The sequence below is a fragment of the Anser cygnoides genome, chromosome Z (genome assembly GCF_040182565.1).
Source record: "Anser cygnoides isolate HZ-2024a breed goose chromosome Z, Taihu_goose_T2T_genome, whole genome shotgun sequence".
NCBI classification, from domain to species: domain Eukaryota; kingdom Metazoa; phylum Chordata; class Aves; order Anseriformes; family Anatidae; genus Anser; species Anser cygnoides.
Window position 1 is genome coordinate 37,345,072 of NC_089912.1, and position 14,758 is coordinate 37,359,829.

The window sequence follows — 14,758 nt, forward strand, 5'->3', positions numbered from 1 at the left end:
GCCCCCCCCCCCCCCCCCCCCACCGCCACCACACGGCCGCGGCACCGCCCAGGCCGCGGGCCGAGCCTCCCCCCCCCCATCCCCCGCCGGGCCGTTACGTAACCGCCGTCGCCCCCCGCGCGCGCCGCCGCCGCCGCCGCCCGTCCCGGCGGCGGTTATGCAATGTGCAGCACACAGACCTACTGTAAGCGCGGCCCGCCCCGGCACGCGCCCCGCCCACCGCCCGGCCCCCATTGGCCGCCCCCCCGCCCCCCCCCCCCCGCCGGCTCGCGGCGCCGATTGGCCGCGGCGCGGCCGCCAGTCACGGCGCGGCGCGGCTGGCATGCGGGCTGCGCGCCTCGCGCGGCGCAGCGCTGACCTACTAACACACATCCCTCCGCGCCGCCGCCGCCGCCGCACGCTCGCGGGCGGGCGGGCGGGCTGAGCTGGGGCGACGCTGCCCGCACGGCACCGCACGGAGCGGCGCGGCGACGCCGCACCGCACCGCACCGCACCGCATCGCCTCGCCTCGCCTCGCCGGGCACGCAAGGTAGGGAGGCGCGGCGGGCGCGTCCGTGCCGAGCCGAGCCGTGCCGAGCCGTGCGGCGGGTGGCGGCCGTTACATAACCCGCACCGGCGGCGGGGGTGCGGGATGCGGGGCGCTGCCCGTCCCCAGCCCGTCCCCCGGGGCGGCGGCCCCCGGAGGGTTGCCCCCCACCTTCCCCCACCCCGTTGCCCGCACGCCCCGCCGGTGCCGCCGTCGTCCCCCCCCGGCGGTCCGGGGGGTGCCCGTCGCCGCCGGCCGTGTCGCTGTTTTTTTTTTTTTTTTTTTTTTAATTATTATTTATTTATTTCGGGCGCTGCGGGGCCGCTCGCACGGTAGTTCCTGGAAATGTTGCGTTATGTAACCGCGGGGCTCGCTGGCAGCCGGGCGAGGGCGAGGGAGCAGCTCACTGCGCGATTTTATAATCGGGCTACAAAGAGAAGCGGGACGGTCTCGCCCCGGAGAATTAAAAAAAAAAAAAAGGAGAATTAAAAAAAAGATATATATATATGTATGTATGTATATAACGGCGGGGACACCGTGGCTGTAGCAGGTTTCGTCAGGCTGCGGGACGAGCCGTGCCCGGTTCGGCGGCCCGGGCTCACCCTCACGCTGCGCCCGCTCCTTGCACACGCGGGTGTGCAAGCCGTGTGCTGGGGTTAGCTGGCCCCGCACACACGGCCCGCTGCGGCCGCGGGGTTCCTTGTTTTTTGGGTTTTTTTGGGGGGTGGGGAGAGGAGGCCGGGTAAAGCGTCTCGCCCTGCGGCTTGCCCCGGGGAGGGGGACCCCTACGGATGGGGTTCGCCCCGTTAGGGACCGGGGACACGGGCAGCGGGCGCCCCGTGCCGTGCCGTGCCGTGCCGGCGGCGCACAAGTAGGTCAGTGTGACAGCCGCTGGGGGACGGTGGGGCCCGGCCGCTGCCCCCCGTTCTCCCTCCCCCCGCCCCGGGTCCGCGAGGCGGCGACGGGCGAGGGCTGGGGGCGCTGCCGCAGCCCTTTGTTCGGGGACGGGGCCGGGGCGGCGGCGCGGGGCCGCGCTGAGGGAGCGGGCGGCCGCCATGCGCCGCCGGGCACGTAGGGGGCCGAGCCGGGCCGTGCCGGGCCGGGCCTTTGTGGGGAGAGCGGCCCCGGCCGGGGAGCGGCAGACAAAGGGGTCCGGCCGCCCGCAGCGGGCCGCGCCCCGCCGCCACCGGCACCGCCACCGGCACCGCCCGGCCCCGCGGAGGGGCTCGGGGCGGGCCCCCCGCCGCCATCCGCCTGCCTTGGGCTCGCCCCTCGCGTACCGAGGGGGGGACGCAGCAGCGGGGCGCTGCCCGGGCCGGGCGCCTCCCGGGGCTGCCCTGGAGCAGCGGGGCGGTTGCGGGGCTCCAGCCGCGGGGTGGTTCCCGGGGAGGCGAAGCCAAACCCCGGCGTCTTTTGTCACCGAAACCTGCCGAGGTGGGATTCAGCACCGCAGCCGCTGGCGTGCGCCTCGGCGTAGCTGCCGTAGAGGTAGCAGCAGCGGAGCACGTAAAAAATGCGATATTGCTGATGGCGTGCGCAAACTTTTCTGCTGCGCGGTCCTGGGGGTCAAGTACGGCTTTGGTGGCGAAGATCTCGGAGTTTCTGTCGTGTCAAAAACAAGCAGCCTGATTTCTTTCTTTCTTTCTTTTTTTTTTTTTGTTTGTTTGTTCTTGTAACTTCAGTGATTGCTCTCAGTTTCATTGTGTTTTCTCCTGTGTACGTAACCTACTTAGAGTCATCTTTGCCCTCCTCGGTAATTAATTCAATCCAGAGGCTAGTTTAAAAAGCGCATCACTTTTATGGTCCCTGTTCGATCAAAATGTTGGCTTTTATCAGAAACGTGAATGAATAAGGATTCGGGTTTTGACCTAGAGACCTAATTCAAACCAACGAGTTCAAGGATTATTGAGTAAAGATCCCTAATATCATCGGCACTAGCAGATACCGCTTTAAAAGTTCTCACATTACAAATGTCTTTATTTGACTGTTGAAGTGCTAACCCTCTTTAGAACGATCTGCCTTTACTTTCCGTTTTTATTTACTTTCTATTTTTAACTCGTCTTATTCTCTAAAGGACTCTTAACTAGCTTTTATAATATCCAGCTTCCTGGATTTGACTTCAAAGCTTCAAGTTTCTGCTGTTGTTTTTCTTTTTTTCCTCTCTCTCGTTTGTATTTTCTTTTAAGGAACTAATCTGAAAGGTGTCAGAAAGCTTAGAGTCTTCCCATGAGCAATATGAACTTATGTGACCTCCTCACATCTAATCTTATCCTAAGAAGGAACAGTATTTACCATGCTTTAGCTGAAATTTGTTGAACGTACATTCTTTCTATTGCGAGTAAAGCAATGCACAGTCTACAAAAGGTGTCAGCACCACGCTGCTTTTTTCAATCCTTTATCTTGAAATAAAACTCATAAATAAAATAAACCTTTAGCTCATTTTAAGTTGACTTATTTTAGCAGATAGTTATGCAAACTATGTTTATGCAATAGTTCTTTTTTTCCAGACAGCAATCTTGCTGCTGTTATAACATCACTATGATGCAATAACATGAACAATAAAATCCTCTGTTTGAGTCTTATTGCACACTGTTAAGCAATGTGTCTGACTCATCAGCTTAATTGACTCTTCTAGGTGACCTTGCTATGATCATTACAGCCAGTTATGAGATATAAATGTGCTTAGGATATGTAATAGAAAAAAAATGCAAATAGATGGCCAATTGCTGCAGTCCATTCTAAGACAAAATGTCAGATGATTTCTGCTACGGTATTTTACAGTGCTTGAAAAAAAATGTTTTTTTTTTTTTAACAGGTGATGTAACTGTCTAATACCAATGACAAGCATGACTGTCAAAAATAGGATTGCATAAGCAAGGGCATACTTGGGCTTGATTCAAAATGTGGTAGAAGCAATGTTCTTGAAAACTTGTTGTATTAAGAGGTAGACCTGAAGTGAATTATTATTGTCCCCCCTAGACATCCTGTTTTTTTTCTTTTTTTTTCTTTTCCTCATTCAACCATTGAACTGAAATCTCATACTATGAGGTTGAATCTGGTGACAGAAATCTATTTTCTGTCAGATAAAAAGCCGTATTAAAAAGCGTTTTCCTTTTTTGAGTTGTTCCATCTCAGTGTATTTATGAGTTCTGTCCTGAAGCATTAGAATAATTAAGCAGGTTTTTTTTTTTTTTTTTTGCCACAGAGGTGACTTCACAGCAGTATAGGTGCCAGTGGTGCAAGACCTCCTCTTGTGAGTGGAACACGACAACAGAGATAACAGGAATTAGCACAGGCGTTGGTGGTCTTCCTATCTGGACCATCTTGCATGATTGGAGCTCTGAAGTCGGCTATTTCTCTGTTCCATTTGCAGTGAGTGGTAGACACCAACATTTTACAAACATCGTTTATTTTGCATCTTTATACTTCAGTTACATAACAAATGCATGCTCAGAGCACCCGCTGGGATTAATTGACATAATTCTCCTGCCTTTAAATAGCACTATATAAATTTAGGTCAGCCAAAGGTCTGGTCCATGGTTGGCATTTTAAGAATACTGTTCAATAGGATAGAGCCATTTGTTGTCAGAATAATTAACACTTGATTTTGTATTTTTTTAATGGGCCTTAATTAGAACACAGATCTTATTCCCAGAACGTTGTTACTACTAAGTGATTGCTTTGTACACTCTAGTTTTTCCTACTGTCAAATAGCTGTTGAGATGAGGAGAAGCATACTGTTACAGTATTGTTACTTCAGTTCCTGTTGTTTCTATTGGGAGTTTAGTAAAATACTGGAAAGTGAAGTGATATTTAAATAAAATGTCATAATTTATATACACATATATGTACCATGTGTTGTATAAGTGTAATTAAATATTTACACAAGTAATATATACATTTCCTTTTCTTTTAAGTTTCAAAGTTTCTCATGGCTCTTTGAGTAACATTCTTAGATTTTTGTTCCCACCAATCTATTCCCGCTTATACCAGAGCAGCAAGCAACGAGTTTAGGACAAGTTGAGCAGATCTGATAGAAGCATGCTGTCCTCCTAAGGAAATGGAAGAAAATATGGGTCATATTTGCACCTATTAACCTTGACTGACCTTTTTGAGCATCAACTACCTTTGATATATGTTTAGTTCCCTCCAAATAATAATTTTATTTGCATAATTTGTGTAATTTACCTTTGGGAAGCAAGCTATACATTAATGAATTAATTTGTAGTTATTAAGATAAACAGTAACTTAACTAATTTTCCTAACAACAAAAGCCTTTCATAAAAATTACATATGACGTCAACTTTCTGGGTCCAGCTTGGAAGTGGGTAATAGGGAAATGCAATACTGTTGTGAGAGCTGTGATGAGCTTTAGTCTTTTTTTTTTTTTGGGGGGGGGGGGGGGAAGGGAGGGAGGAGGGATTGGAAAGTGTCATAATAAATGAATGATTCTTGATGTTTCCATGGAATACATTGTTTAGCCATCTCCCATTACTTTCTTTCAATAAGAGAAACAACATTTTAGCAAAAATGGGTCATCTTGTACAAAGCTATCATCATCAGTGCTCCACTGACCTAATTACATGCTGATCCTGGAACTGTAAGCACTTAAGATGCCCGTGAATTTGTAAGAAAAGGGAACTCTGTGCAGGAGCAATAGTTCCGTGTTGCTTCTTGCTGTTGTAATGGATTCATGCTCTGTACGAGTGTAACTATATAATAGCAGTAATTGGCGGCAACATTCATATTGTAAATGCTTTTCCTCTTTGTGACCATGGATAACGTATCTATTACTGCATAAAGTGCAGTTACTCGTTTTTTTCCAGAGCGTTTGAACTTCATTTGCTCTGCGTTGCCTAGCCCCTCTTGCCCAATAATCTGTCCTCAGGATAGTGCCACTATTCCAGTGGAAGCAGCATTAAAGCTTTTCTTTAATCAGAATATAGTTTTACAAACTGTCCTACATAAAGGCAAGAAAAGTTATCTTGAGCGATTTCACTGGAGGTTGGAATGGAATTTGGGGGCCACATCTTCAGTTCAAAAGCATTTCCGAATTATGATAGACCTGACAGGTGCAGAATTCTATGGCGTAGCTTTTGTCTGGGAAAACCAGTAGATGTAGAGTGGCTCGCAGTAGAGGTAGAGTGGTTCCAAAGCCTTTAGCTAGGTTGTGTATCCACCACCTAAACTAAAAAACTCAGTTTTGTCTCCTTCATGCGCAGTGGGGATGGTATTTTTCCGTACCTCATAAAAATCTTGTGATAGTTAGCTAATGTTTTTAAAATACGTTGAAGATAAAAATGTGAAGTATATTTTTCATTTTTTCGAGTTTTGGAATGTGAACTGATCATTTTGCTACCTTTGAGTGGGTTCTACACTAGCTTTTCTGGTGTGTAGACACCTTTTCAGAATAAATATGAGGGAATGGTAGTAGGTTAATGAGACCTATGCAAAACATGGAAAACAACAACTGAAAACATGCAGAGACACATAGTAGCGTGAGCTCTTATTGTATTTCTGCACTTTACCATATAGTAGTTTGAATTATTTACTGAAAAGATGCTGATGGAGGCGTGGTTCTTTTTTAAAACAAGAAGCTGTGTTTAGCCTTTTTTCTGGTTTTGAAGATAAATTTTGCAGACAAATGGCTGTACAAAAGTGAAATGTATTTGAAAGCAACCAGTTGCTAGAGATATTTTTATCAAACTAAATGAAATACTATTAGAAGAATAGAATTAAATAATAGGTTATGTCATTCTAAGATTTATTTTGAGATACCATGCTTGGAGATAACGTGAATTATTTTGATAAATATGAATAATATACAGTTACTTTGTGAGGAAGCTTACACATACGTGTGGAGACCCATATGCACTCTCCAAAGTCAGGTTGACCTGTGTAATTAGATTACATGGAACAGTGACAGCCAAGATTGTAGTCCTGTCCTTCAACCTATTGAAACATTTCAATTATTACAGTGTGAATACACAAATCCCTGGGATCAGATCCTTAATGTACTATTTTGACACAATCAGATCGCTTAAGTATTTCTTGAAGTCCATGGATCAATTCACTTTTCGCGATTTCTAGCATACATAATTTCTTGCTTCAATAGTATGAGTTCTGTAAAACAGTCTCATTAATACTTGGGCCTGGGATTGTATCCTACTTCTGTTCAAGCCAATGGCAAAATTGCTGTGGGAGCAAGACTGGGTCTGTAATTAAGTTAATAGGGTCGAGTGTTATTACATTGTTGAATTGGCACTCAATGCCATTAACATCAACCAACCAACCAAAAAAAAAATCTTTAACAGTGACTAATGTAAGGCAGTATTAAATGTTGGTTTTATAATACTTTATGAGGGAGTGATAAAGCAATTGAAAAATTAATCATAAGGGAAAATATTGGAATTTGAAATATAGTCAGAGGAGTCATTACAGTTCATTAATTTATGTGTAAATACTGATGTTTTCCAGTGGAATTATAAAATACAAGTGAAGCGAAATGCCTGTTTTTATTGAAGGCATTTTGCCATTATCATCAGATGGAATTTAATTTGTTTACAGACTCAGTATTGCGCTGATCCACATGGAGAAGTATTAACAAACAGGAGCTCTTACTCCTCTTACGTAAAGCAGCAATTCCAGTTACCGTGATAGAAGTGCTCAAGGAAAATGTGGAAGGAGTGAAGGATTTATTGTTGTTTTGCTCGTTCACTGAAGTAATGGCATTAGAAAGAACTACATAAATAGCAAATCAGTAAGACTATGTCAGTGGGTTACACTTCTGTCTTGACAGCCTTACTGATGGGCTCTGGCAGAAAGCAAAGTTGAATACTGCATGAAAAGCATCATTGTTTTGATACACATTCATTACTTGCTGTAGACTTGTGTGGTACCTACATTCTGCCTATTTGTGCCAGGAATAATGTGTAGGGGAGGGAGAATGGCCAAAACAGGAGTCATCAGTGCTAAAATGGGCAGGTTGCATACTGGAATGGTCCAATCTGTAGAAGCCACCTGAATCGAGGGACACGAACTCCCCAGGTTGTTGGGTTTTAAGTGCAGCTCAGTGCCAGTGTTTGGCTGCTCGAGATAGTTCAGACATGCAGTTGGATTTCTTACTGATACATAGATGGTCCTACTGATGAACTATGACATTAGTCTACATTCATTTCGAAGAAAAGCAAACAATCTTTTTGCTAATTATTTTTATCTATTACTGTCATTACTGATGTTTTTTTCCTGTGTCATGGTGTTGCTGAAGTGTGGTCACTCTGAGATCAAGACTGCACAGATAGATGCGAATTCATAGTTCTTACCCTGAAACAGACTTGTTTAAGGATGAAGTTGTTACTTCTGTAGGGTGGAGACGGAATGCTGGGGTATAAGATGAAAATGCAATTTGTATTAAACCAGTGTAGGTATAGCTTCATTCTTCTAGAAATAAGCACAAATCCTACGTTTATAACTGCTTCGTTTCTACTGCTCCTGTTTCAAGTAAGTGTAGATGTTCCAGGGAAGAAAGTAATGGTATATGTATGTTGGTATCCCTTTCTTAAGAGAAAATAAACATTATTTGGCTTTGAGTTTAGCGCTCTAGTACCGTAAAATTCAGTCAGATATATTCATCTGTAAAGCCCTGAAGTTGTTTTGAAGCCTTTTCACCTTAGCAAGAGTTGGCTGAGATGCATATTGTGAGACAAGTGATGATTTCATAGGTATTCAGTACAGGTAGGTATTCAGCTTCTATATGTGCTTTGGCAGATGGATGCATTTCAAAAGAAACACAGAAGTTGTCAATGATACAAATGAATACAAGGATTGCAGTATATCAGGGTGACTGTGGATCAATAGCTGTGCATTCCTAATGCTATGAGACAATGAAAAAAGGTCTTGGTATTTTTCTCCTTTTTTTGTAAAACCACATTGCAGAGACTGAATATTTTACAAATGCCACAGAAATTCCGGTGGCCTGTCTTGGCTTTTTTATTTTTAAAGTCCATGTATGAGGCAATTTTTATTTATGTGTATGTGTATATTTGTGTGAGTGTTTATAAAGTATCAGGTTACACTGCAGTTGAAACAGTTTGCATATTAATTAAAGCACTGAAGACTTGCAGCAGTGAAATGGACAGAATGACTATACAGCTTCTTCAGCAAATTAAATTATGCTGAAGTTTTGGATGTTGCTTTGTTGTGGGGCATATTTTTTGTTTTTAAACATGATCCAGCTCCTACTTAACTTGACAGAAAATTCTTTTTGACTCCAGTTAGAATTTTGGACCAGGATCTAACTATGTAATTACTTGTGTATTAGAGTTATATTTCTGCTTTACAAACATGGCAATTTGTGGTGCTGCTTTTGCACTGAAATGTTAGAGACTGTCTTTGGTGTGGCTGGCTTCTAACTCTATTTTCCATTAAGGCTGTATTATCAAAGACAAATAGTTACATGTCAGTAATTAACTATGGATTTTAGGAAATTCTTCTTAGCTGTTCTATTAAATGTGTTAATTTTTCATGACAGAAGAGTTGGCATGGTTTGATGGAACAGAACCCAGCTTGAAACCTGAGTCTTTATGACCCTACTTAATTGTTATTACATCACTCACTCCTCTTTGCCTTCTGGAAAAGAAAAGAGAAACTGGCAGAATACAATTCATTAATTCTTTTATAACTTTCCCAACTGATAATATTAAAATTAGTTTCAATAGTCATTGTAAAAACATTCCCAATAAATCGTGACATTAATTTGAAGGTGCTGGTGGTTGTTGTTGTATGGGCAAGAATCATTGCTGACCCAATAGTAAGTCCTATAAAAATTGGCTTACTACCTTTATTTTAAAAGGAACTTGACTGACTATGGAAAATGAGATACTGAGAAGCTATATCTCTGATCAAGATCAAACGATCTTATGAGAATACAGCATTTTTGCATTAAGAGGGACTAAATAAGACATGCCAATTTAAGTGCAAAATTCAATTTTAATGATCAAAATGTCTAAAGCTAAAGGGTAAGCTAGTTTTCCTTTGTTAATGGTAAGAATTTTAGATCTAAACTTTCACTTTAACGTAAACCCTGTTTTCCAAAGGTGCCCATGCCTCAATAGTATTAAACTTTACTTTGATGCAGTAAGGATATTTTTCAAATTCAAATTATGTTAGTAAATGTTAAGTCTCTAATGTATTTTTTGGTACTGGTTTCAGCGTTTTCTTAGGAAGAGACAAGAAAAAATCTTACGTAACGCATTTTTGTCTTGTAAATTTTTTAAGAGTTAGGCATATGCCAAAATTATATGTGTATGTTTACGAGTTTTAATTGGTCTGATTGATCAAAAGCCATTTTAAAACTCCACGTGTGTCTATAAATCTTTTCATAAAGGTACATATATATGTTTATATTTACAGGATATAAAAACAATAATTAAATCTTTAATAGCTTTAATGAATAGTAGTGTTATTTTAAGACAATAGAAAGCACTCCAGCTTCTCTAGATCAGTTTATGTTATTTTTAAATCCATGAAGGACCCAAATATATAGCATTTCTAAGTCACACACCACAGCTGTTTTCAGAAGAGATGCTTTAATGTGGAAGAACAAGATACTTTCCAGTGCTGCTCATCAACATGCCTGGTGTCCTGCAGTGTTGAGTGTTAGAGATTTAAGTTTGTCAGTGATATCACGGAAAGTTCTGTGACAACATTATGGTAGGATCAAAACCCAAATGTTTTTTTTATTGATATTTTTTCCTTGGATCACGTTGTATTTGTTTTGGAAGCAAATTGCTACCTAGGTATCATGAAGTGTACGGTATCGGTTGCTTCAGTATTGAGCTTCCTTCAGACTACAGTAGGATTAATAAACCAAACGCTAGTCTACGCTTTTTATTAGAAATCCCTTTTGCACTCCCCAAACCAATGATGCCTAAATAGTCATCAAATTCTCTCTCTTTTTTTTTTTCTAGGTTTTTTTAGCAGATTCCCATTGACTCTGCCAAGAAAATTGGATCTAGACACTTCTGTTTGAGAATATGAAACAAACAGAAGAATGTGTGTGGATTTAAAATTACTGTATTTATCAAGTTGTGGAGTGAGAAGTACTGGAGAAATAGCTTGCTCTGTTGCTCATTGTAGATCTACAAATTGTTTCTGATGCAGCTGAGAAAAATGCAGACCCTTAAAAAGGAACACGGACCTGTTGACACAAGTAGCAATGTGGACAAAATCATGGTACTTAAGTCTACTTTAGCAGAAGTGTCTGAAGAGTTGTCCACAAATGAAGATATACTACTTACTGAAGCAAGTAGCGGAAAAAGCAAATCTTCAGCTTGCCGGAGAAAGCGTGAATTCATTCCAGATGAAAAGAAAGATGCTATGTATTGGGAGAAAAGGCGGAAAAATAATGAAGCTGCCAAAAGATCTCGTGAAAAACGACGACTGAATGACCTTGTCTTAGAGAACAAACTAATTGCACTGGGAGAGGAGAATGCCACTTTGAAGGCGGAGCTGCTTTCATTGAAGCTAAAGTTTGGTTTAATTAGTTCTGCAGCCTATGCCCAAGAGATACAGAAACTCAGCAGCTCGACAACTGTGTATTTCCAAGACTATCAAAGTTCCAAATCAAACATTAACTCATTTGTAGATGAACATGAACCATCTATAGTTGGTAGCAGTTGTATTTCTGTCATTAAGCATTCTCCTCAAAGCTCTATGTCCGATGTGTCTGAAATGTCATCAGTAGAGCATACTCAGCCAAGTCGTATACAAAGCAGCTGCAGAAGTCCTGAAAATAAGTTCCAGATTATAAAACAGGAGCCCATGGAATTAGAGAGAGAGCCAAGAGATGACAGAGGTTCCTATAAAGCATCCATATATCCAAACTACATGGGAACTACCTTTAACGTGTACTCACATTCTCCTCCTCTCTTGCAAGTTAATAGATCCTCCAGTAATTCCCCCAGAACTTCAGAAACTGATGATGGTGTTGTTGGAAAGTCATCTGATGGAGAAGATGAGCAGCAGGTTCCGAAGGGTCCAATCCATTCCCCAGTTGAACATAAAAGTGTTCATGCAACAGTTAAAGTTCCTGAAGTGAATTCTTCAGCTTTGCCTCACAAGCTTCGAATTAAAGCCAAAGCCATGCAAGTTAAAGTGGAAGCAATGGATAATGACTATGATGCCACACAGAAATTATCATCACCTATTGATATGTCCTCAAAAAGACATTTTGAGCTTGAAAAACATGGTGCACAGAACTTGGTGCATTCTTCTCACACTCCTTTCTCGGTTCAGGTGACTAACATCCAAGACTGGTCACTCAAACCAGAACTCTGGCATCAAAAGGAACTCAATGTAAAAATTCAGAGTGGTTGCAAAACTGGAGTTGTTGAAATAAAAGACAATATCTACAATGTCTCTGAGTCCGAAAACCTGTATTTGAAGCAGGGGATAGCAAACTTATCTGCAGAGGTTGCTTCACTTAAAAGACTTATAACTACACAACAAATCTCTGCGTCAGACTCTGGTTAAGTTACTACTGAGTAAAGGCTTATTGTTTTAAAGGATGTCATTTGCAGTAGATAAATGTTTTGTATTATGCTGAATTTTCACTGGACTTGTGACGTCATTTCACTGTAATGTTCACATAATGTCTGATTGGTGTCCTTCTGTGCACAAATTATTATGAAGACTAGGTTGTGCTATGATCACTATGCCTTGTGTATAGTCAAGTAGCCTGTACAAAGGCTGTATATAGTGAACTTTATTTTCTTTTTATTGTTCTACTATAAAGTGTGGAAGTTACCAGTTACAATAAAACATTGATTGGTGACAAACACAGGACATCTACTCCAGTTCAGTTGATTTTAAGAACTTGTAAATAAGTTGTTAAATACAAAAAAAAAAAATAAATAAAAATCAAGGCTTTTTCTTACACTGTGCTCAACTTCACTTACAGGTTTGGTTTTTACAGCTTAACTTAACCAAATTACAATTTACAACACACGTAAACCTTCTGGCCACCTTTTTCCTTAACACTTTTTTTAGAGGAGAATAGAAATAAAGTGGATATTTATAAATGAAACATTAACAATTTATAGCCTTAGCCTTCTTTAACTTATTTGTTAGTATAAGTTAACCAAAAACCACACAAAGTCTGTCCTGGTAGCTCTAATATCAACAGCAACCTTCTTCTCCTTTTATCTCAAATGAGAGAGCAATGAATTTCCTGAATGGTTTATTGTGACAAAACATTTTTTTTTTCGATCTTGGTGTTTTAGATGAAATTAGTTGTATTGGATTTGTGCATCTTCTAAGTTCTTCAGAGCCTTGCACTGATAGAATTAGACACCACCATCTCTGTCAAAGGGTGGTTTGTGTGTGCAAGGGGTGCAGGCACAGAAAGAATTCTGCACAAAGGCTGTGTAAAAGCATCTGTCCACCCCATGGTTCTTTTCACAACAGAGCGTGGGCCACCTTCAGATGAAGGATAAGGCTCCCCGATCTGTAAACTCTGTGCTCAACTAGGCAAATACCTACGTAAGGGGCAGGCAATAGCAGCAGCAGAGTTAGAGGAGATCATCTGCTACTGTAGTTCCCACCATGGGAGACAACGCAACTTTAAGTATGAAGTAAGACTTACCACCAATTTGGCTTCAGTTTCAATGGCTTAGTTAAGTGAACTGGAATACCCTGGCTTACTACAGGGCGTTTTGCAAGAATTTCTTAAATGTAAATTAGAGAATATGTGGAGAACTGTACAACCCAGATTCCACTAGCCCCTTGCGATTTATGCAGATGATGAGTTCTTCACCTGATGACTTTGGAGTTCTTTATCTTTGAGAAGAGCCGTTGAACTGTGGAGACTAGAACTGCATCATATACCCTTTGTTTGGCTTACCAAAGCCTTTCCTTTGAAAATAAAAAAACAAGTTATAAATAGAGCATAGATTTGGCGGAGTTCCTTTTCATGCTAATTCCACCTTCTTTTAAAGTACTAATAAATCAGACTAACAAATAAGCACTTCCTGAAAAGGCTTTTTATTAATTGCCATGCTGTATAATAGAATCTTACCATAGACTTAAAATACTAATTAAGAAAAAAAGTAGGTAGTGGTTTTTAAATTCATACTTGACTTGAGTGAGAGGAAGTTTGTCAATTTTTTGGGGATATGAAAAGGAGTCTGAGTTACTCCTCATAGCTCTGAAGCTTGGTCCAGCAGTCAAGGCAATGGCAAAACTCCCTGATGTCAGCAAGGCCAGGATTTGATGCTGTATCTTTTCAGGAGCTGATTCAGTCATGTTCTGGGAGGACCTTTGCACAGACATCACTGGTACTTTCTGAGCTTTTTTGAGCCTTCTAACTGCTGTGCTGTATTTGTGGCATTCAGAGTTAATAAACTGTTATTCTTTTTTCATGCCTTAATAATACAATAGACCCCATAGTTGGGCTCTGTATGTATTTGGTAATTAATATAGATGACATTTCAATGTTACTGAAAATAAGCTCAGGATTATTGCATGAAATGTAAAAATTTGCATTGAATGATGGGGATATGAAACATGAGGCAGTGATTGCTACTGGCTCTTTGCTTGCTAAGTATCTTCTGTAAGCAACAACAAAATTCTTTAAATATTTTGCATATTATTTATCACATGTAATGTGTTCAAGGAGAGGACTTAAAACTCTCAGTGTTGCCATCTGTGTAAGCCTAGATCTATTGTTTTTTTTCCATTTCTTGTTACAGTTGTTTGTCATAATGGAAGAATGTTGTCCTCCTTCTAGCTCATTATATATTTTGTGTATCTGTTTTGTGCAATTAATACTTAACAGTAATGATGTAGTTAATTTGTTGAAGGATGTCATTGCAAGAAAGTTATAGCATGGAGCTTAGGAGCACAATCAGATGTTATTTATACTCCCTTTATACCTTAGTGTTATGCTTCATTTGAAGAAACAAATAAATAATTTGTCTTTTGTTCAAAACCAGAACTAATCACAACATGATTTTTTTGTACGTTCATCATATTAGTCCAACACATATGCATTAGCGGGTGTTAATTCTCCACTTCTGCAGCAAAACTTCCTATGCTGAAGTTACTGCTTCTATGGCTGGAATTCAGAGTAGCTTGCACGAACTGGAGGTAGAAGATGCTGGAGTGTGGGTGGTAAATACAAAGCCAGACTGTTGTTGGCTACGGTTTCAAACTGACCAGCCAAAACTCTGGGTT

General features: G+C 41.5%; 1 protein-coding gene across 2 annotated transcripts; it reads left to right on the top strand.

The window, feature by feature from the left end:
• The first annotated feature begins 328 nt into the window (after window positions 1-328).
• Window positions 329-14,519, top strand: NFIL3 (nuclear factor, interleukin 3 regulated). Of its 2 annotated transcripts, XM_066988023.1 has the most exons (3): window positions 329-529; window positions 3,732-3,898; window positions 10,495-14,519. In XM_066988023.1, exon 3 carries the CDS (start codon window positions 10,682-10,684, stop codon window positions 12,056-12,058), a length of 1,377 nt encoding a protein of 458 aa, XP_066844124.1. In that variant the 5' UTR covers window positions 329-529; window positions 3,732-3,898; window positions 10,495-10,681; the 3' UTR covers window positions 12,059-14,519. The 2 variants fall into 2 exon arrangements, with proteins under 2 accessions (XP_066844124.1, XP_066844123.1); XM_066988022.1 differs by lacking the exon at window positions 3,732-3,898.
• The last annotated feature ends 239 nt before the right edge of the window (window positions 14,520-14,758 follow it).